This window comes from Hordeum vulgare, chromosome 5H (assembly GCF_904849725.1).
Source record: "Hordeum vulgare subsp. vulgare chromosome 5H, MorexV3_pseudomolecules_assembly, whole genome shotgun sequence".
Lineage (NCBI taxonomy): Eukaryota > Viridiplantae > Streptophyta > Magnoliopsida > Poales > Poaceae > Hordeum > Hordeum vulgare.
The window spans coordinates 219552794-219577691 of NC_058522.1; the positions used below are offsets into that span (position 1 = coordinate 219552794).

General features: G+C 43.5%; 1 protein-coding gene across 1 annotated transcript in view; it reads left to right on the plus strand.

The window, feature by feature from the left end:
* Nucleotides 1–1042: 1042 nt before the first annotated feature.
* LOC123396520 overlaps nt 1043–24898 on the plus strand; it is a 122913-nt gene continuing 99057 nt past the window's right edge. The window contains exon 1 of the mRNA XM_045091437.1: nt 1043–1233. Within this exon, the coding sequence (XP_044947372.1) occupies nt 1043–1233 (191 nt within the window). The remainder of the gene's footprint in view (nt 1234–24898) is intronic.

The following is a 24898-nucleotide window of genomic DNA, read 5'->3' on the forward strand; positions in this document are numbered from 1 at the left end:
ACAAACTAGGCAAAAAATAACACATGGACATGACACGTAGGCAAAACTGATGATGTGGCACCTAGTCATAGCTATGACAGAATAGTAGGTTGCTTCACAAACTAGGCAAAAAATAACACATGGACATGACACGTAGGCAAAACTGATGATGTGGCACCTAGTCATAGCTATGACCATCTATATTGGTCGTAATTAGCTACAAATTAGGGAGCGAAACAGGGCTATCTGCTCTACGACCTTTTCCAGTAAGGAAGTTACGACCTTTCTGATGAAAAAGGTCGTTAGTTTTTGGGGTTAGGACCCCTCCGGACAGATTACAACCAATTGGTCTCAAATGGTCATAGATTTACGACCAATTCTACAAGTGTCACTGACAGAAGGTCGTTAGTTGACATATTTCTTGTAGTGCAACCAAAGTCCTAAGTCACCTTCCTGCATGCGTGCCTTGCATGTAGGACATATTTGACTGGTTGTAAGGCCACTGTAGGCATGAGTCCCGTGGTGACCACACCACTGGCATGCAGAAACGGTGCTCTGCACCTTGTCTTCTTGCTGCAATTCGGCTCCAGTGAGGATAGCGTGTCCCTGAGCATTGTAGAGCCTCCCTTGACCAGCCACACCCCTCCCCGATGCCAGCTTGCATCCAAACCACCTATGGCATGCGTGCACCCCATGCCCAGAGCGTCTGATGTGTGCCGGGGGTCCTTCTCGGTGCCCTCTCCACCTTAGCCTCCATCTCGAGCCCCTGCTACCTCCCATATCCTTATCTCCCTCCAGCAAGAACCCTCGGAACTCCCCCTTCACCCTCTCCTTCCCTACCATCATGGCAATGGCCGCGAGTTATCGCCATAGCCTCCTCAAATTTGGATATCCCGAGCCCCCTCTCCCCCTGAGAGCCTCGCGTAGGCTCTCCTATGCCTCCACCATACTTCCCAGCGCTCTAGGGCTTAGTATCCACCGCCATATCGAGGTCGCAAGCTAGGGTCGTCGGCGCCCACCATCTACCCGTCGGGCTCCTCCCTTCCGGTCGCTCCTGTGGCCAATGGGGCCTCCCCCGAGCACGAAGTGGGATGAGGCACACGCCCAGGGCTCCGACTACGGCTCTGGTATGTCGGGAGTGGCTAGGACCATGACACATGTCGTCCTCCTATGCTCCTCCCTACCCGAGCGGGAGGCGGAAGAAAGGTCCGACGGGCGGGGCCCCATGTCAACCCCAATGGCCGGGCATGCCAGGTTTTAAATGGAGGAAGCTTTCGTGGAAACCGTGTCCCTACACGTGAAGCATAAGAGACGGAATACACCTTCGGCGTGGCCACTCCGCTGGCTAGCCTGAGCTAATGGGCCAGCCCACCTCCTCCCTAGCGCTAGTGGGCGCACGATAGCCCCTCTGGTAGAAACCCCTTCTCATTTTTCTTCTACCAAATAAAATTCAAAAATACATAGTTAAATAATTTTAACTGCAAAATTGATGATTCAAATTCCTACAGGTTCCAAAAATCAAGATCTAGCCAAGGAGGTGCCTTGCACATTTTTCAAAATAATTTTTATGTAGTGTTAGTATTCAAATGCAGATTTGAATGTTTCTAGCCCCACCTTGCAAAAATCCTAGGATACTCAAATTAGCTCCAAATGGAGTGATTCCAATTTCCAAAGACATATTAAATCATTCTTCAATTTCCCAGCCTAGGTGAACACTTTTATCTACAATGTTTCTGTTGCATCAAATAAATAGCCCTTTTTGTTGTTTATTCCATATTAGAAAATCCATAGGAAATTCATACCAACTCCAATTCGAGTGAAACCAGTTCCTAAATGTTTCTAAATTAATGCTCTATTAAATGAGTGACTCCACTCATTTTTAGCAGAATGTTTTCTGTAGACTTCTTATAGGATCACCTATTCCTCCTTTCCTACATTCAAAAATCTCCGAGGATCCAGATCTCCTAGAACAAGCTTGACGTATTTTTCCTAAGACCACAGAGGTCCAAGAAAAATAGAATTCCTATTTTTAGAGCACTTTTTGTTTCTGCTTGTTGTTTGGTTACTGTGGTTGTTCCCGACGATAGTTGACGGAATAGACGGAGTCCTCGGAGTTGGACCGGAAGACCCTGAAGACTCGGAGACCTTTTAGAGCAATGCAAGCAACCCTTTGACCATGTCTGAGAAAATGTTTATGCATGACATGTTGGTTATTTTATGCATATAGTCAAGATTATTTGGTACACCCCAGCATGGTATTACCGATGGCTCCTCCGGAGCATTTGCATTGAGCATGACCTTACTATCTATGAGGGTCACGCTGATAAAATGTTAACAGGTAGACAATAGTGCTACACATAGGATGATAATATGCATGGTGATGGTAAAACAAAGGTAATTACAAAGGTTTTACGAAAACCCCATCGGGTGCCACTAATGCCCGAGGGTGATGGTGTTGAGATGGTGACCACTTGAGAAAGAAGTGGTGTACCAGAAATGTTTTGTGTGAGTAGTTGCCGAAGTGGGATTAGATTTAAGATTTGCTGACCGTCCCAACCTTACATGTGCGACCACGATACCCTTTTTGGGATGGAGATGGGTTGATTACTCTGCTCGTGCTAGCAAGGAGCCCGCGTTACTAGTGGCGGGATTGATATGGTCACTCTCGTGACGGGGTCGTGCTAGGTAGGACGACTATGCCATTTTTACGTGTTCTGAGCACACCGTTGGTCCCTGCATGGATGATATGGTCTAGAGTTAGTGATCGTAAGACGTACATCATGTGGGTTGGGTACCAATCGAGCAGACTCTTTGTCTAGTGTCTCTAGGGTAAAGGCATTGTTCCGGTACTTACCTCGGGTATGTTATATACCGCGAGTCGTGGATCACACGGAAGTTTCCCGGATCTCGTGGGTATAGCATACAACCTGTGCAGAGTGTCAAACTATTCGAATAGCCGTGTCCACGGTCAAGGACAGTTGGGTGGTGCTGCTTAAACTACGTCTAGTATTTTCTACACAAACCAAGTGTGCGTGTGTATAAATGTGTCACCTCAAAAAGTGATTACTTGGTCAAGTTTGGTGACTTGACATGGAGGGTGAACATGAGGTGTTCAACCCTTAGAATATTTATGTTGATATTTGCAACCTGTTCTTACAATTAGTACTTACCTAGTGATGCATGACCATCTAAATACTTGACCATGTTTATGCACTTATAAAACCTGCTTTCCCCAATGGTTGCTCTATAATTCATATTTCACTCAAATCCATAATCCGCACCATGGGCTATTTGCGAGTACATTCAAAGTACTCATTGGATTGCCACTGGTTATTTGATTTACCAGGTAAGAGAGAACATGAGATGGTGAAGAGTACCTTGGTGACGTTCTTGCGAGCTAGGACGCTCCCCTATCAGAATACATGTAGGTTAAGGCTGATAGCATGGGTTCACGCTTTCGACCAATATTTCCGCTATTGGTCAACTTTGGTGTGTTGGCCTTCAAGGCCGTATCTATGTAAGACTTGACCGAAATGGTCATCATTTGTATCAAACGGTATGGATGGATGTAGGACTCTTGTTATCAGTTTTTGTGTGTTCAGTGAGCATTGATCTCTGGAATCACTGAGCACGTTCATTCGTTGATCACGACTCGTCCCGACAGTTCTGAATACACATCCAAATCTCCTTCTAATGCCTTTGGAGCACCAATGATAGTGGCCCACTCATCAATTGTAGACACTTATCGGTGACCTTGAGTCATTCATACAATTCTTCCATGTGTATAGAAATGAGCGGTGGAATAGAATTGCATGATCATCTCATCATTCCGAGTAGTCATCTCTCTGCCAACAAAATCTCCAATATTAACCATCCTCAAGTTTTCTCTCACATGGGAAAAATAATGTTCATTGGCCTTGATGTATTCCCAATCGACATATCTCATGTAGCTAACTATTGGACTCTTATCAAGCAACACACCCTCATAGAAATATTATTGCTCCTTTGTGTGAAAACATGGATCAATATTAGTTATCCTTTCCATAGCATATGGATCAACTGATCTCCACTTCCTGAGTCCTTCATCTCACCTTTTCTTCATGTCCTCAGCAGTTGGGTGAGCATCATTGTGTAGTTGCAAATGAACTCTCAGATTCATAAACATAGGGGCATCCTCTTCTTCCTCTTGAGCAAATTCTCTGGATGCAGAGCCTTTGTTCTTCTCAGCTGTAGGAATATCCTCTACAGTCCTCTTGGGAGCTATAGACTTCTTAGCCTTAGATGCTGAATGCTTGGGGACAGTCTTCTTAGGCATATCATCAGCCATCATCTTTTTCTTCTTTGGAGGAGGAACCTCAGCTGGAATTTCTTCCTCCTCCTAATCAGCATCTTCTGTTGGATCTTCATACATAGAGGTTTGCTTACCAACAACATGAACAATTCTCTTCCTCGCTCTATTTTGACCTGGCTTCTTTGCAAGCCTAGCATGTGGAGCTTTAAAATGAGTAGGTCTGGCATAATCCTTCCTCACAGTCTTCCTGACTCTGGTCTTCTCCTTTTGGGGGACAGATTCCTTAGGGATAAAGTCAACATCTTCTTCACCTTAGTTGATCTTCCTCGTGGACCTTCTAGCTCCCTTGGGCAAGCCTTGGGATCTTGGAGTACGTGGGTCAGATGGTGTCCTCTCATGACTAGTGCCTGAGTCCATCTCAGCACTAGGCTCACTGAAGTTGTTTTCTTTATACTCTGATCCTAACATATTGACAAATAGCCACAAGCTAACGAGCAAACAAGCAAACCCTGTGAGGAGATATATAAGAGCTGGAATGGATGAGCATCACAAAAATCAAAAGTTTCAATTTTTTTGAACTTTGAACAATTAGGTTTAATATTCAGCAAAAGGGGATTTCAGTACCACCGAGTCAAAAATTTCAGAGCCACCGAGACTGGCGTTCTCATTAACAAAAACATGGCACCCTTTTCGGTTTCACCGAAAAGGAGAACTCGGTTCCAGCGAGAACATTCTGAGTAACCCTAAAACCAAATCTGTACGTCCGACTTATAAATCGGTGACACCGAGATTTAATCTTGCCAACCACTAATTCTAATATTTCAATTGTGCGTTAATCAATGGGAACTTTCTTTTGTATAGAATTAGTGCAGGAGTGGGCAGAAGTCGTCAAGACCTATTTGCGTAAGAATCAGCATTGGGAGCGCAAAGTGGGGCCGGATTCATACCCTAACTTGGTGGTCAATCTGCTACAACGATGACGGTTGTGGAGATTCCCGTTGATGGCGAAGACTCCGGTAGCGAGGGCTCACAAGAGAGTTAATGAGAAGTCCACGAGAATAGGATGTGGCAGCGAGGAGGTGCGGGAGGCTATGTTTGAAGAGTTTTTCAACCGTCGGGTCCGTGCAATATGTATATATTTCCTAGCCGTTGGTGACACCGAGATGGTGTTTTCGGTACCACAGAGTTCCTAAACTCTCAGCTGACAGAGAAACACGGTGAGGCTCAAAATAACAAGTCGGTGGTACCGAGAAGGGAAAATCGGGTCAACCCTAGGCTTTGGTGGGACCGAGATTTTGAGGATGGTCGGACCGAGATTTTGAGGAGATGGTGTTTTCGGTACCACGGAGTTCCTAAACTCTCAGCTGACAGAGAAACACGGTGAGGCTCAAAATAACAACTCGGTGGTACCGAGAAGGGAAAATCTGATCAACCCTAGGCTTTGGTGCGACCGAGATTTCAAGGTTGGTCACACCGAGATGCACTTTTGGAGGTTTTCGAACTCAACCCTTGTCGAGATGGATCTCCGAGTGCTCCTCAGATAGATTATCCCTGAAGTGTTTGCTAAAGTTTTGTGATGTAGCATGAATAGAATTTGACACGAGAAAGCATAGATAGCTAGAGAAAGGTACTCAAGAATTGTTGTATACCCAATTGTCCAAAATAAATAGAAAGCCAAATAAAAACAATTGGATACCCTCGAATGAGCAAAACATGCATTGCCGATGACCTGTCAAAACAAGCAGCTCAGAAGTCGCCTGTGGAACCACGCACTTTTGTACTCCGACTTACTCAGCCATTTTTCATGACATCAGATCGATGAGCCAAGAAAAGGAAGGTCAACTCTGGCGACTATTTCTCGGCAAAGCCACCAGTGGTCGCCAAGAAAGTTGTCGTGCGCGATGGAACAACAGCTATTAAGCAACACACTCTAGAGGGCTCAACATCACTTGCAATAGAAGAATGTGCTCCCGCGGCAGAAGAAACGTCTTTAGTCCTTGTCATCAAGCCACTAGCTACATCATGGGCGTAGCAGATCATCCGATTCCTCCAAGCCGGAGACCACCCCAAAGTTGAAGAATAAGACAAAAGAGAAGCCCGGCTGTCGAGTATGTACCAGTTCATGGACAACAATCTGTACAGAAGGAGACCAAACATCATGAAATTAAGGTGCATCTGCGGGGAGGAAGGTCAACAGTTGTTGGCAGACATACATGGAGGGGTATGTGCATCCCACATCGGGTCACAGGCCCTTGTCAAAAAGGCGTTCCAACAAGGTTTCTATTGGTCGACCGCCATCAAAGACGCCTCGGCGATGGTAACAACATGTGAAGCTGGCCAATACCATGTTAAGCAATCACATCAGCCCACACAAGCCCTTGAAACCATACCGCTCTCCTGGCCATTCTCAGTCTGGGGGCTCGATATAGTCGGTCCCTTGCCTCGTGCTACTGAGGGATTCGAGTTCTTGTTCGTCGCACTCGACAATTTCACGGAGTGGACTGAGGTGGAGTCAATGAGAAAGGTAACACCACTAGCAGAAGTCAAGTTTCTCAAAGGAATAGTCTGCCATTTTAGTGTGCCCAACAAGGTCATCACCGACAAGGACAAACAATTCACTAGCAACACCTTCATGGAATATTTCCGAGACCTCACCGCCAAGCTCTTTTTAGCGTCAGTTGCTCACCCAAGTAGCAACGACCAAGCAGAGAGGGAAAATGCTGAAGTGTTGTGGGTTGATGAGCTCCCGACAGTTCTTTGCTCAATCAAAACGACACCAAATTGATCTACCGGCAAGACACCCTTCTCCCTAATCTAGTGGGCAAGAGCTATGCTCCCCATGAAACTCACATACGGGTCAGCTCGAGTGTAGGCATTTGACGAGGACCAGAAGAGCAGTACAGCAAGACGATGCCACACTCCTTGAGGAAGATCGTCTCCAGGCTGCACGCCGTGCCGCTTGATACTAGCAGGCCCTACGCCGCTATCATAGCTGCAATGTGCATGCTAGGAGCATTAAGGAAGTCGACCTTATTCTTCAACAGATCCGCGAAGGAATCCAACAAGTTGACACCAAAGTGGGAAGGCCCTAACCAGGTAGTACAAGTCACCAGGCCCGATGTTGTGTGCCTCGAGACCGAATATGGCACCCCAGTACTGAACTCATGGAATATCGAGCATCTTAGCAAGTTTTACCCATGAGACGCAATTGTTGGTCCTCCAGGCAACCAATTTTTGTACGAGTCTCGTGTCAAAGTCTATAATCCTCTGTACAAAGCTAGGTGAAGACCTTATGCTTTGTAAATGAGCCAAGTATTCCCCCAACTATATGTGAAAGTACATATTTATGTTATGTATTCTTGCATAAACTGTTGTTCTCACTCATCACCTATCCAAGGTGGATACAAGACCGTCAAGGTTCCTAGCCTCCTATATCTTCTCTCCTTTCTTTTTCTCAAAGGTTGCAGGTCCAGGAACTTACACAATGTAATCAGCTGCGCCTTTCCCGCAACTATCAACACATATCTGAGAAGTTCCGCAAACTAATCAACCTTAGGCCTTAGAAAAAAACAACTATACCAGACCTGGTAGATCATCCTAGCTATCTCCACCAGTACTGGGGAAAAGTCACATAACTATTTTCCACTAAGCAAAGTATTGAAGCGTTTCGATGTCCGCGCCCTGAGATACTAAGCAATTTGAACAATAGCGATGTGTCGAAAACCCCTTGTAGCTCCAGTCCTCGAAAACAGGAGGCACCTATCGGGACCCCGATCCTAAGCCATAAGAATCTAAAATATAACATATCACATCACATTGCGGTCTCACACACGATTATCCCCACAGCTGCCACCTTACCTTGGTTGGGACCATTCGCGTCTTTTTACTCACGTATGTGAATATGTCGCTTGCATTTAAATGTTAAAGAACCTTGGTCGACATAACTAGTTATAAACCCAAGTGGCACATCCGAACAGGGACATGCATACATAACGCATCAATGCAGGTGTCGGTGAGCAACTGTGTGTAGACGAGTCGTAGCAACCTACATGGACTCCATTATACCATGTGACATTTCCTCTAGGGGACAGACACATCAGCGAAAAAGGATACATGTCGGTCAAAAAATGTGTCTGGAGTAGTAGCCAGCTACTAAGGTTTAGTGGAAGCACAAAGATGCATTTCCTTCTAAAGGGTGCTACTAAAGGCACACAACTATGTGTCGAATCCTATACATACCGTTACATGTCACATGTACGCATGACATGCCCGATATGCATAGATACAACAATGGCATCACAACTTAACCATACAACATCAAAACATTTATTTAGAAGTCTCAAAACAGCCTTGAATAATATGTTCATACAGGTAGGGGTCTCATGACCCAGCACACAAGTCATATAGGAAAGTTTTATAAACCAAGTGGAAGCACAAGGCTGTGTGAGTACAGACATTGAAAGCATAAAATAGGCGCACAACCTGACTATATATACCCCTTCCCAAGGGTTCATGATCGCAGCTGGGATACCAGCTACTCTGATTCGTAATCGTCTAGATAAAACCCACCTAAAGGATCATGGGCGTCGTCTGCAACAATTATTAAGCAAATATGAGTATGAAAGTACTCAACAAGACTTTAAATCAGATCTAACTACTCATGCACATGTATCAACAAGGGGAGTTGTGGGGTTTCATCCAGCAAGCCAACTTTGTCTCTTGGCTAACCTATACTACGACTACGAGTACTTTTGAACAACTTCAAAAAAGCGTACACGAGTACACTATCATCACAACAATGCACTACCATGGATTCTTTGTCGTCTTCCTATGAGAATGCCATCCATGGTACTCACACTAGTCTTGATACTTTTGTGAGTAACCATTAAATTTATCTATAAACAAGATGTTTCCAAGTAGTCCGTATCCCAGGACCCGGCTATTCGAACAACTTAAATCACCCTGCAGGGTTATAATTCTTCACACACGCTCTTGCCACTTATCGCCATGTGCACATCAAGCACCCATGCAGGCTTCAAGCGGAAGCCCAGTGAGGGAGTCTACCACAACCGTTAGCTACACAAGCACCTAGTTTAGGTTTATCGCCTATTTGAGACTGAACCCGCACGGAAGTCCGGCGGAAGTTTCCGCTACGACCTCTAATGATGTGCGCAGGGTTCCCAAGCCCACCGTTCGGGAGCCACTTGGTGCACTGTGCCACGTGCCTACGGCGTCATAGCCCACCCCTAAGGTAGGTGCTATGCACGACTCCCAATATAAGCTACAAACACGAGAAACTACTGGCAACTCCTGGACACACTACGAGGCGATTAATAAGTCGAGAGGGCTTGGAGCACCGGGAGCCCAATGTCTAGTAGTAGCTAGTCTTGGATCACATACACAGAACTCAGTTCCTAAGGGCGGAACCAATGAGACAACCAGCCATGTACTCCTACACAACCTCTCATTAATACCTTAACCAAAACAGGTTCAGGATTTAACCTTTGTCACTAGAACACATTCATTTCACTCCGCTTCATCACTCACATGAATCCGACCTCAGAACTCTAAGCATAGCAAGCATAGCAATTAAGGGCACATCAAGGCTCAAGCATCTACCAGGTATGCTAGGTTGCTTGGTTTAGATATTTGCTGTGACAATGACAGGTCATACAGAGGAATGGGTTCAACTACCGAGACAAGTAATAGTTGCAATGTTGTGTCCTAATGCAATAAATGAGAGCAGGAGTGGGAGCATGGGATTGTATTGGAATGTTCAAAAGGGGTGCTTTCATTATTGATCAATAGTGGGAAACTTTTATTCGTTCGGATACTCGTAAGTATCGTGCAGAGTAGAGCCTACCGCAATACAAATAAGGTAAAAACAATACACAACAAGTACAAAAGTATGATGCATGATCATGACATGACAACATGAATTGAATGATGTAATGCAACTAGCAACATATTTAAATTAAGTTGGTTTGAACCTAGAGCAACGTGAATTAAAATCCACATTTGGTATTTCAAATACCTCTTAATTTATTTGACCTCATCAGAAGGTATAACTTCTTCTAACATGCATCATAATAGCACCAATGGCTTCCTTCGATTTTTTTGATAATTTTTCATATATAATTTATTTCAATCTGAGTTACAGATTATTTTCTATGAATTTGCAAAGTTTTAAACATTTTGTGGAATTTCGAGGATTATTTCTAAATAGGAAATACACTAAAAGCGTCTGCATGACCTGAGTAGGTCAACTCGTCGTTGCTAGGTCAAACCTGACCAGTGGGGTCCATTGGTGAGTGACCGAGGCACTAAACAGAGTTAATTTAACTCATAGGTTTAATTAGGAGGGTTGGGCCCACTAGTGGGTAACCCATTAGGCTAATTAATTAGGTTAGTTTAATTAGTGACTAAACTAAAGTTAACCCAAGCTTAGCCCGACCTGTAAGTGACCCGGGGGGTCAAACACGGGCTGGCTCGCCGACGTTGAGCTGCCGATGACCACATGCACGATGAAGGGATCGGGTTTCTCCTACAAGCGACCAAAACGGCAATGAAGGGCATCTATGGAATGGGCTCTCGCGCGCGCATCAGATGGGACAAACCCTAGGGGTTGAGGTGGCTGGAAACATCACCGACGATAACCTTGGCGGACGCCTGAGCTCAGGCGTCGTCGAGATTGATGACACATGGTGCAAACAAACTGAAACTAAGCACCTACGGCATTTAAGGGGCCTCACAAGCTCACTGGTGGGTTCAGGTGGACCTGAGGAGCACCTGAGCATCACCAACGATGATCTCCCGCGTCGGAGCTCTTCGGGCATCGATGAAATCGACTACTACAGCTAGTAATCGACGGTGAGAGGAGGGGAACGGACCCATGGGCTCACAAGGCTTGTAGTCGTTGAGATTTTGCTCAGGGACGGCCTAAAGACGGCGAACAACGGCGGTGATCTCCGGCAGCCGTAGTTGGAGAAGAGCTCAGGGTCAATGCTATGGAGCTCGTTAGGTCGCGTGGCTTGGTTGTGAGGATGAGGGAGACAAGGTGGATCTTGTGGGATGGTCGGCGAGGCGAAATAGCGGTTGAGGCTATGAAGGTGACGACGGCGAGCTTGCGGGTGTGGTGGACATGGCGAGCAGGAGGAGAAGTAGAGAGCAGGAGGCGAATGGCGAGTGCAATGGATCAGGACGACAGCGGGGGTCTTATCCGTGTTGTTGCACTGGCCTGGGGAGGCAGGCAAGCAGCCTGGTACTGGCGTATTGCACGGCGGTGGCGCGGCGACTTCGCTCTCCTCTACCTACTCGCACAGGAAGAAGACGATAGGAGGGGAGCGGGTGGTGGGCTGGGCCATCACTTAGCTGGTAAGGGCCCATGTAATCTCTCCCCTTTTCTATTCCTTTTAATTAATATTGTTTTTTACTTAATTTCCCTCTATTTTATTTTTGTTTGGGCTAAATTCTTAGCACAAAAATCGTGGAATTAATTATGAAGTATAATTGGAGCATTTCCAAGATCCACAAAAAGTTTCACCATTTTTGAAACAACTAAAATAATTATAGTCATTTAGTTTGTGTTTTGCAACAATTTCTCTGGTTTATTTAAAATAGAAAAATTGTCAGGAAAATCTAATCCACCCATGATATGTTGTTGCTAATATTTATGAGACATGGTTAACATTTTTTAAAGCCATTTTGGATTCATTGAAAACCTCAATTATTTGAATTGTTTTATTCAAATGAAATGCTAGGGTTTGTTATCCCCATTTCAAGTTTAGCAAAATTTTAAACATGACGCAACACTCATATGTCCATTTTGCATCATGTTTTCATGTTGATATTTATCGCTTCTTTGGCTGTTATTTCACTTCACGGTACTATTCTTATGCCTTTTCTCTCTTATTTTGCAAGGTTTACATGAAGAGGGAGAATACCGGCAACTGGAATTCCGGCCTAAAACTGGAGCAAAGTTGAGATACCTATTCTGCGCAACTCCAAACGCCATGAAAATCAATGGAGATTTTTTACCCAATTTATAAAAAATACCGGGCCGAAGAAGTGTCGCAGGGGCACCAGGGGGTGCCCACAAGCCTGCATGGCGCGACCACCCCCCGAGGCTGCGCCATGGGGGCTTGTGGGTAGCCCACTGGCCCAATGGCCCCCTCTTTTTCTATATGGAGGGTTTCGTCCAGGAAAAAATCACGGAGGAGATTTTTCGTGGTTTCTCCGCCGCCACGAGGCGGAACTTGAGCAGAACCAATCTAGAGCTCCGCAGGAGCATCCTCCCGGGGAAACTTCCTTCCCGGAGGGGGAAATCGTCGCCATCGTCATCACCAACACTCCTCTCATTAGAGGGGAATCGTCACCATCAACATCTTCATCAACACCATTATCATCTCCAAACCCTAGTTCATCTCTTGTAACCAATCTCTGTCTCGCGACTCCGATTGGTACTTGTAAGGTTGCTAGTAGTGTTGATTACTCTTTGTAGTTGATGCTAGTTGGATTATTTGGTGGATGAGTTTATGTTCAGATCCTTGATTCTACTCATTACCCCTCTGGTCATGAATATGGTTATGCTTTGTGAGTAGTTACTTTTGTTCCTGAGGACATGGGACAAGTCATGCTAATAGTACTCATGTGAATTTGGTATTCGTTCGGTAATTTGATATGTTGTATGTTGTTTTTCCTCTAGTGGTGTTATGTGAACGTCGACTACATAACACTTCACCATTATTTGGGCCTAGAGGAAGGCATTGGGAATTAGTAATTAGATGATGTGTTGCTAGAGTGACAGAAGCTTAAACCCTAGTTTATGTGTTGCTTCGTAAGGGGCTGATTTGGATCCACTAGTTTAATGCTATGGTTAGACTTTGTCTTAATTCTTATTTCGTAGTTGCAGATGCTTGCGAGAGGGGTTAATCATAAGTGGGATGCTTGTCCAAGTAAGGGCAGTACCCAAGCGCCAGTCCACCCACATATCAAAATATCAAAGTAACGAACGCGAATCATATGAACATGATGAAAACTAGCATGACAGAAATTTCCCGTGTGTCCTCGGGAGCGTTTTTCCTCCTATAAGACTTTGTCTAGGCTTGTCCCTTGCTAGAAAAGGGATTGGGCCACTTTTCTGCACCGTTGCTACTTTTGTTACTTGTTGCTCGCTACGAATTTTCTCACCACACAATCACTTGTTACCGACAATTTCAGTGCTTGTAGATATTTCCTTGCTGAAAACCACTTGTCGGATCCTTCTGCTCCTCGTTGGGTTCGACACTCTTACTTATCGAAAGGACTACGATTGATCCCCTATACTTGTGGGTCATCAAGACTCTTTTCTGGCGCCGTTGCCGGGGAGTGAAGCGCCTTTGGTAAGTGGAACTTGGTAAGGAAACATTCATATAGTGTGCTGAGATTTATTGTCACTTGTCACTATGGATACTAATCCTTTGAGGGGCTTGTTCGGGGTATCTGCACCTCGAATGGAAGCACAAATAGTTTCTCCTCAATGTGCTGCACCTACTGAAAATATTTTCTTTGAATTTCCTTTGGGTATGCTTGAGAAACTGCTGGCTAATCCTTTTACAGGAGATGGAACATCACATCCAGACTTGCATATGATCCATGTAGATGAGGTTTGTGGCTTATTTAAGCTTGTAGGTGTGCCCAAGGGTGAGGTCAATAAGAAGGTCTTTCCTTTATCTTTGAAGGATAAGGCGTTGAGATGGTATAGGCTATGTGATGATACTGGATCATGGGACTACAATCGGTTGAAATTGGAATTTCATCAAAAGTTTTATCCTATGCATTTAGTACATCGTGATCGGAATTATATTTACAATTTTTGGCCTCGTGACAGAGAAAGCACCGCTCAATCTTGGGGGAGGCTTAAATCAATGCTATATTCATGCCCCAATCATGAGCTCTCGAGAGAAATTATCATTCAGAACTTCTATGCTCGTCTTTCTCATGATGATCGCACCATGCTTGACACTTCTTGCACCGGCTCTTTTATGAAGAGAGATATTGACTTCAAATGGAATTTATTGGAGATAATTAAACGAAACTCTGAAGATTGGGAGCTTGAAGAAGGTAAGGAGTCAGGTATGAATTTCATGTTTGATTGCGTTAAATCCTTTGTTGAGACAAATACTTTTTGTGACTTTAGCGCTAAGTATGGACTTGACTCTGAGATAGTAGCTTCATTGTGTGAATCCTTTGCTGCTCATATTGATCTCCCCAAAGAGAAGTGGTTTAAATTTCATCCTCCTTTAGAAGTCAATGTAGTTAAACCCACTCCAGTTGAAGAGAAAGTCATTGCCTATAATGATCCTGTGGTACCCAGTGCTTACATTGAGAAACCACCTTTCCCTGTTAGGATAAAGGATCATTCTAAAGCTTCAACTGTGATACGTAGAGGCTATATTAGAACACCTACACCCTCTGAGAAAATTAGAGTTGAACCTAGCATTGCTATTATCAAAGATCTTCTGTCTGAAGAAGTTGAAGGACATAATATTCACTTCTGTGAAGATGCTGCTAGAATTGCTAAACCTCACGTTAGAGACAAACATAGGCCTGTTCTTGGCATGCCTGTGGTTTTTGTTAAGATAGGAGATCATTGTTATCATGGTTTATGTGACGTGGGTGCTAGTGTTAGTGCAATACCTCAATCCTCATACGATGAAATCAAAGATGAGATTGCACCTGTAGAAATAGAGCCTATTGATGTCACTATTCAGCTTGCCAATAGAGATACTATCTGGGAGGTGGGAATTGTTAGGGATGTTGAAGTCCTGTGTGGTAAAACGATGTATCCTGCTGATTTCCTCGTTCTTGCTACCGCACAAGATAGCTTCTGTCCCATCATATTTGGCAAACCCTTCCTCAATACTGTCAATGCTCATATTGATTGTGAGAAGCAAACTGTCACTGTTGGCTTTGAAGGTGTGTCACGTGAGTTCAATTTCTCTAAGTTTGGCAGACAACCTCATGAAAAGGAGTTGCCTAGTAGGGACGAAATTATTGCCTTAGGTTCTATTGCCGTGCCTCCTACTGAGCCCTTAGAGCAATACTTGCTTGAGCATGAAAATGATAAGCATATGGATGAAAGGGATGAAATAGATAGAGTTGTCTTAGAACAATATCCTACCCTTAAGAATAACTTGCCTGTTGAACTGCTTGGGGATCCAGCCCCACCAAAGGGTGATCCTGTGTTCGAGCTTAAATAGTTTCCTGATACTCTTAAGTATGCCTATCTTGACGAAAAAGAGATATATCCTGTCATTATTAGTGCTAGCCTCTCGGAGCATGAAGAAAATAAGTTGCTAAAAACTCTAAGGAAGCACTGTGCTCCTATAGGATATACTCTTGATGATCTTAAGGGCATTAGTCCCACTCTATGCCAGCACAACATCAAAACTGATCCTGAATTCAAACCAGTTGCTGATCATCAAAGGAGACTGAATCCTAAGATGAAAGAAGTAGTAAGAAAATAAATACTAAAGCTCCTGGAAGCGGGTATTATCTATCCTGTTGCTCATAGAGATTGGGTGAGTCCGTTCCTAAGAAGGGAGGCATTACCGTTGTCCTTAATGGTAAGGATGAATTGATCCCACAGAGGATTATTACTGGCTATAGGATGGTGATTGATTAGGAAGTTGAATAAGGCCACTAGGAAAGATCATTGCCCTTGCCTTTTATCGACCAAATGCTAGAAAGGCTATCCAAACACACACACTTCTGCTTTCTAGACGGTTATTCTGGTTTCACCCAAATACCAGTTGCACAATCTGATCAGGAGAAAACCACTTTCACCTGCCCTTTCGGTACCTTTGCTTATAGACGTATGCCTTTTGGCTTATGTAATGCACCTGCCACCTTTCAAAGATGTATGATGGCTATATTCTCTGACTTTTGTGAAAAGATTGTTGAGGTTTTCATGGATGACTTCTCCGTTTACGGGTCTTCCTTTGATGATTGACTCAGCAACCTTCATCGAGTCTTACAGAGATGTAAAGACACCAATCTTGTCTTGAATTGGGAGAAGTGACACTTTATGGTTAATGAAGGCATCGTCTTAGGACATAAAATTTCCGAAAGAGGTATTGAAGTCGATAAGGCTAAGGTTGGTGCAATCGAGAAAATGCCATACCCCACAGATATCAGAGGTATAAGAAGTTTCCTTGGTCATGCTGGTTTCTATAGAAGGTTCATTAAAGACTTCTTTAAGATTTCTAGGCCTCTTACCAATCTCTTGCAAAAGGATATTTCTTTTGTCTTTGACGAAGATTGTGAGGAAGCCTTCGACATACTTAAGAGGGCTTTGATAACTGCACCTATTGTTCAACCGCCTGATTGGAACTTGTCTTTTGAGATCATGTGTGACGCTAGTGATTATGTTGTTGGTGTTGTCCTAGGGCAAAGAGTTGATAAGAAGTTCAATGTTATTCACTACGCTAGTAAAACTCTAGACAGTGCCCAAAGAAACTATGCTACTACGGAGAAGGAATTTTTAGCAGTCGTGTTGGCGTGTGAAAAGTTCCAGACTTAAATAGTTGATTCCAAAGTCATTATTCACACTGATCATGCTGCTACTAAGTACCTCATGGAGAAGAAGGACACTAAACCTAGACTTATCAGATGGGTTCTCTTGCTACAAGAATTTGATTTGCACGTTGTCGATAGAAAAGGTGCTGATAACCTAGTAGAAGATAACTTGTCTAGGTTGGAGAACGTTCTTGATGACCCACAACCTATTGATGATAGCTTTCCCGATGAGAAATTGAATGTCATCAATGCTTCACGTAGTGCACCGTGGTATGCTGATTATGCAAACTATATCATTGCCAAATACATACCACCTAGTTTCATGTACCAGCAAAAGAAGAAATTCTTCTTTGACTTCAGACATTACTTCTGGGATGATCCTCACCTTTATAAGGAAGGAGTAGCTGGTGTTATTAGACGTTGTGTACCTCAACATGAACAGGGACAGATCCTACAGAAGTGTCACTCCGAGGCCTACGGAGGACACCATGCGGGAGATAGAACTGCACACAAGGTATTGCAATCAGGTTTCTATTGGCCCACTCTCTTCAAGGATGCCCGTAAGTTTGTCTTGTCATGTGACGAATGTCAAAGAATAGGTAATATTAGCAAACGTCAAGAAATGCCTATGAACTATTCACTTTTCATTGAACCATTTGATGTTTGGGGCTTTGATTATATGGGACCTTTTCCAAAATCCAGTGGGTATACTCACATCTTAGTTGTTGTTGATTACGTCACTAAGTGGGTAGAAGCTATCCCCACTAGTAGTGCTGATCACAACACCTCTATCAAGATCCTGAAAGAAGTTATCTTCCCTAGATTTGGAGTCCCTAGATATCTAATGACCGATGGTGGTTCACACTTCATTCATGGTGCTTTCCGTAAAACGCTTGCTAAGTATGATGTCAACCATAGAATTGCGTCCCCTATCACCCTCAGTCCACTGGTCAAGTAGAGCTAAGTAACAGAGAGATTAAACTAATTCTGCAAAAGACTGTCAACAGGTCTAGAAAGAATTGGTCTAAGAAGCTCGATGATGCACTGTGGGCTTATAGAACTTCCTATAAGAATCCCATGGGCATGTCTACGTAAAAAATGGTGTACGGTAAAGCATGCCATTTACCTCTTGAGCTAGAGCATAAAGCTTATTGGGCAATCAAATAGCTCAACCTTGATTTCAAACTTGCCGGTGAGAAGAGGTTATTTGACATTAGCTCGCTTGATGAGTGGAGAACTCAAACATATGAGAATGCCAAGCTTTTCAAAGAGAAGGTTAAGAGGTGGCATGATAAGAGGATACAAAAGCGTGAGTTCAATGTAGGTGATTATGCCTTGCTATATAACTCTCATTTAAGATTCTTTGCATGCAAGCTTCTCTCTAAATGGGAAGGTCCCTATGTTGTTGAGGAAGTATACCATTCCGGTGCTATCAAGATCAACAACACGGAAGGTAGTTGTCCGAGAGTGCTAAATGGGCAGAGAATCAAGCATTATATCTCAGGTACTCCCATAAATGTTGAAAGCAATATCATCAATACCATAACTCCGGAAGAATACCTAAGGGACATTTATCAGCCTGTTTCAGACTCCGAAAACGAAGAGGTATGTGATTCGGTTAGAAAACAGAGTCCAAAACTTTTCCAATAGGAAATTTTCTCCGTTTTGGAATATTTGAAAAAATAAAAAAATTGGAAGTAGTCCAAAAAGTGCGCGAGGAGGCGACAAGCCTGCACTGCGCGGGCCCACCCCCTAGCTGCACAGTGAGGGCTTGTGGCCACCTCGTGCGGCTCCCGGACTCCGTTTTTGTGCACGAGACTCCTTCTGGTCTGAAAAAACTCATTATATATTCTTCCGTTTGGTCTGACCTCTGCATCATGCAGATTTCCTCTATTTTTCGTTTCGAGCCTGTTTCTGTTGCAGATCTAGATCGCCATGACTTCCCCAAAAGCTCCTAAGGACAAGATCTTCGAGAAGGTCATCAATCCCTACCTTACGGAAGTGCTGCAACACCCTCAAATATCGAGATGCGTTAGGGGATGTTGCGCATTCGTGATGTTGAGGGGCCTAAGAAGACCGGAAGCATGGAGACGAGGCTTGAAGCAATGGAGCAACAAGTCTTCAAGTGCCAAGGGAGGGTGGAGCGTGGACTCAACACCAACCACATGATGATCACGGAGTTCACCAACAAGCACAGGATTGATGCCAATTACATTGGAAAGCATCTCTCCAGGCTCTATGACAGGGTTGATCAACTCCAGGGCCAGATCTATGGCCTACAGAACCAAAACTGTGAGTATGAGTATAGATTTAAATCAATAAGGCTGGCTGCAGATTTGAGGATTCTGGAGACTCGTTCATCTTTCCATGGTGGAGCACCTATGCCTTGGAAGACGGAGGATCAAACTCATGTTGCAACAACTCCACCATCACCACTAGAGGAAGACAACTCAGCATTGGTATGGGCAATCCCCTTGGCTTGTGCCAAGTTTGGGGGAGTTGCCCCGGTATCGTATCACCATCACATCTTTTGCCTTTACCTTTGTTTTAGTTTTCCTTTTCAGTTTTCTTTTTCTCTAGTAGTTTAAAAGTCTTAGTGTTTTAGTCTTGAGTTTTGTTTTGTGTCACCCCCGATGTATTCTTGCTCGTGAGCCATATAATAAAGAGTGTCTTAGTTGAAGGGCTTTGCCTCTTGCCATGATCAAAAGAGTGAGAATAGAACAAAAGCATGAAAGATCATGTAATGATCCTATGGGAAGTGATGGCGTCACATATAAATAGAATGAGGATTGAAACTTGTTGAGGGTAGGCAAACGTAGACTTTGGTCATTATTGCAATTAATAGTAAGTGATAAAGAAGGAGAGGTTCACATATAAATATATCATCTCTGACACCATCTATGATTGTGAACACTCACCAAACTATTGCATGCCTAGAAGTAGATGTTGGACAAGGAAGACAATGTAATGAATTGTGTTTGCTTCGCTCAGAACAATGTTATATGATTAGGGATCCCTTAGCATGTGACGATTGCTTCCACCTCATATTAGCCAAACCTCCCGCACCAAGTAGAGATACTACTTGTGCATCCATAAACCTTCAAACCAGTTTTGCCATGAGTGTCCACCATATCTACCTATGGATTGAATAAGATCCCTCAAGTAAGTTTTCATCGGTGCAAGCAATAAAAATTGCTCTCTAATATGTATGATCTATTAGTGTGTGGAAAATAAGCTTTATACGAACCTGTGATGAGGAAGACATAAAAGCGACAGACTGCATAATAAAGTTCTTTATCACAGGGGGCAATATAAAGTGACATTCCTCCGCACTAAGAGGACACGCATCCAAACCTCAAAAGCGCATGACAACCTCTGCTTCCCCTGCGAAGGGCCTATCTTTTACCTTTACTTTTTGCCCTTGAAAGAGTCATGGTGATATTCATCAATTCCTTATTTTGCCTTTGTCTTGGCTACCGTCACATGCTTGGGAAAGATCTATATTCATATGTCAACTTGGAGGTAGGCACTCATGAATTATTATTGTTGACTTTACCCTTGAGGTAAGCAGTTGGGAGGCAAAACTATAAGCCCCTATCTTTCTCTGTGTCCAGCTGAAACTTTGATCTCATGGGTACCACGTGAGTTGTAGCAATTGTAGAGAACGAAAGAATGATTGAGTATGTGTATTTGCTTTACAAGCTCTTATTTGACTCTTTCTGATGTTGTGATAAATTGCAATTCCTTCAATGACTAAAGGCTATCGGTTCTTACTTCTCGGTAAGATTCTTCATCCATGCTTTACTTTGTGAAGGAATTATCACTTTAGCATGAGAGATTATATGTGGTATTGCTATTCTGATCATGATCATGATGCATGCATGTTCGTATCTTGTTTTTTTGATACCTCTCTCCCTGAACATGTGGACATATTTATTGAGCGCGACATTCGCTTGAGGACAAGCGAGGTCTAAGCTTGGGGGAGTTGATACGTCCATTTTACATCATGTTTTCATGTTGATATTTATCGCTTCTTTGGCTGTTATTTCACTTCACGGTACTATTGTTATGCCTTTTCTCTCTTATTTTGCCAGGTTTACATGAAGAGGGAGAATACCGGCAACTGGAATTCTGGCCTGAAAGTGGAGCAAAGTTGAGATACCTATTCTGCGCAACTCCAAACGCCGTGAAAATCAACGGAGATTTTTTTCCCAATTTATAAAAAATACTGGGCCGAAGAAGTGCCGGAGGGGCACCAGGGGTGCCCACAAGCCTGCATGGCGCGGCCACCCCCCAGGCCACGCCATGGGGGCTTGTAGGCAGCCCACTGGCCCACCTCTTTTGCTATATGGAGGGTTTCGTCCAGCAAAAAAAATCACGGAGGAGCTTTTTCGTGGTTTCGCTGCCGCCACGAGGCGGAACTTGAGCAGAACCAATCTAGAGCTCCGGCAGGACCATCCTGCCGGGGAAACTTCCTTTCCGGAGGGGGAAATCGTCGCCATCATCATCACCGACACTCCTCTCATCGGAGGGGACTCGTCACCATCAACATCTTCATCAGCACCATCTCATATCCAAACCCTAGTTCATCTCTTGTAACCAATCTCCGTCTCGCGACTCCGATTGGTACTTGTAAGGTTGCTAGTAGTGTTGATTACTCTTTGTAGTTGATGCTAGTTGGATTATTTGGTGGAAGAGTTTATGTTCAGATCCTTGATGCTACTCATTACCCCTCTGGTCATGAATATGGTTATGCTTTGTGAGTAGTTACTTTTGTTCCTGTGGACATGGGATAAGTCATGCTAATAGTAGTCATGTGAGTTTGGTATTCGTTCGGTAATTTGGTATGTTCACTACTGAAATTCAGAAATTTTCTGTCTGCCATGGGAGACGACAAAGGGGGCAACCACGGACGGCAAAGGCTTTGCCGTCGGTCAGCAGACGACAAACTAGACGGTAAAAAAAATCCGGTGAAGAGGTTCTTTGCCGTCTGCTTTTGTAAAGTGGACGGTAAAGAATCTTTGCCATGAGGGGGCAGACGGCAAATTAACTGGGACGACATATACTGCAATGGCCCCGTTAAGTGTTAACGACAGGCGTCTTCTCTTTGCCGTCTGCCGCCCCCCCTTTGCCATGTGGGGGTAGACGACAAAGAGGGGAGAGAGGGGGGGCGGGGCTGATTCACCCCTTTGCCGTCTGCCCACCCCCCTTTGCCATGTGGGGGCAGACGGCAAAGAGGGGAAACAGAGGGGGCAGATTCCCCCCTTTGCCGTCTGCCTACCCCTCTTTGCCATGTGGGGGCACACGGCAAAGAGGGGAAACAAAGGGGGCAGATTCCCCCCTTTGCCGTCTGCCCACCCCCCTTTGCCATGTGGGGGCAGACGGCAAAGAGGGGAACCTGCCCCATTTTAATTTATTTTTTATTATATCCAGCATTTTAACAATAATCAGGATATATATATATATTTTACATAAAATAAATTTCTTTCCGTACTCATAACCATATTAAAATAACTCTCATCCATAGTGCATACATATTATGCAAGTTGCATCCGTACCAAACCATATATTACACCAGTTTCATCCACATGCATACAAAGTTTCATATATATCCATATACTACAATAGTTTCAATACAAGACATGGTACATGAAATCATCTTCAAGCATTCCATCAATATAATCCAAGCTTCCCGTGAAGTGAAGGTAATCTGCAAAATGACAAATAAGAAAGTTAGAAGAATAATACTAGATTAAGAAGTGTATATATAGGTTATTTCAGAGAGAAATTAGCTAAGTATAGACCATTTAGGAGCTAACTAAGCTAATTATGTCATTTAGGTGGAACCCTTGCTAACTATAGGTTGTTTCGGAGCTAACTTGGGTAAAATAGGTCATTCACGAGCAAACTATGCTTATTAAGCCATTATGGATCTAGCTAGGCTAATTATAGGCCATTTAATACATAAATTAGGGGGAACAGGTCATCTTGTAGCTACGTAAGCCTTATTATGTCATTTAGGAGAGAACTTAGCTAACTGTAGGTCATTTTTTATTAAATAGATCATTTTCGAGCTAGCTAAGCTGATTATGTCATTTCATAGGATAATTAGCCAATTTAGCCTTTCTTCGATGAGTCTAAGCTACGTAGAAGAAGAGAAAGAGAAGAAGAAGTAAAAGAAGGAGGAGGAGGAGAAGGAAGAGGAGAAGAAGAAGAAAACAAGAAGGAGAAGGAGAAGGAGGAAGAAGGAGGAAGAAGAAGGAGAAGGAGGAGCTCCTTCTCCTTCTTCTCCTTCTCCTTATCCTCCTCCTTCTCCTTCTTCTTCTTCTTCTCTTCTTCTTCTTCTTCTTCTTCTTCCTTCCTTTCATTTTTCCTCTTTCTTCTCCTCTTGTCATCTTCTTCGGGCTAAATTGGCTAAGAATGCCTTTTTGGAGCTAATTATGTCATTTCGAGGATAATTAGCTAAGTATAGGTCATGTTTTATTAAATAGACCATTTAGGAGCTAACTAAGCTAATTATGTCATCTAGGTGGAACCCTAGCTAACTATAGGTTGTTTCGGAGCTAACTTGGGTAAAACAGGTCATTCCGGAGCAAACTATGCTTATTAAGCCATTTTGGATCTAGCTAGGCTAATTATAGGCCATTTAATACCTAAGTTAAGGGGAATAGGTCATCTTGCAGCCACGTAAGCCTTATTATGTCATTTAGGAGAGAACTTAGCTAACTGTAGGTCATTTTTTATTAAATAGGTCATTTTGGAGCTAACTAAGCTAATTATGTCATATCGTAGGATAATTAGCCAATTTTGCTTTTCTTGGATGAGTCTAAGCTACGTAGAAGAAGAGAAAGAGAAGAAGAAGTAAAATAAGGAGGAGGAGGAGGAGGAGGAGAAGGAAGAGGAGAAGAAGAAGAAAAGAAGAAGGAGAAGGAGAAGGAGGAAGAAGAAGGAGAAGGAGCACCTCCTTCTCCTTATTCTTCCTCCTTCTCCTTCTCCTTCTTCTCTTCTTCTTCTTCTTCCTTCCTTTCATTTTTCCTCTTTCTTCTCCTCTTGTCCCCTTCTTCGGGCTAAATTGGCTAAGAATGCCTTTTTGAAGCTAATTATGTCATTTCGAGGATAATTAGCTAAGTATAGGTCATGTTTTATTAAATAGACCATTTAGGAGCTAATTAAGCTAATTATGTCATCTAGGTGGAACCCTAGCTAACTATACGTTGTTTCGGAGCAAACTTGGTTAAAATAGGTCATTCCAGTGCAAACTATGCTTATTAAGCCATTTTGGATCTAGCTAGGCTAATTATAGGCCATTTAATACCAAAGTTAGGGGGAATAGGTCATCTTGCAGCTACGTAAGCCTTATTATGTCATTTAGGAGAGAACTTAGCTAACTGTAGGTCATTTCGGAGCTAACTAAGCTAATTATGTCATTTCATAGGATAATTAGCCAATTTAGCCTTTCTTGGATGAGTCTAAGCTACGTAGAAGAAGATAAAGAGAAGAAGAAGAAGTAAAAGAAGGAGGAGGAGGAGGAGGAGGAGAAGGAGAAGGAAGAGGAGAAGAAGAAGAAAAGAAGAAGGAGAAGGAGAAGGAGAAGGAGGAAGAAGGAGGAACAAGAAGGAGAAGGACGAGCTCCTTGTCCTTCTTCTCCTCCTTCTTCTCCTTCGTCATATCCTCCTCCCTCTCCTTCTTCTTCTCCTCTTCTTCTTCTTCCTTCCTTTCATTTTTCCTCTTTCTTCTCCTCTTGTCCCCTTCTTTGGGCTAAATTGGCTAAGAATGCCTTTTTGGAGCTAATTATGTCATTTCGAGAATAATTAGCTAAGTATAGGTCATGTTTTATTAAATAGACCATTTAGGATCTAAGTAAGCTAATTATGTCATCTAGGTGGAACCCTAGCTAACTATACGTCGTTTCGGAGCTAACTTGGGTAAAATAGGTCATTCCGGAGCAAACTATGCTTATTAAGCCATTTTGGATCTAGGTAGGCTTATTATAAGCCATTTAATACCTAAGTTAGGGGGAATAGGTCATCTTGCAGCTACGTAAGCCTTATTATGTCATTTAGGAGAGAA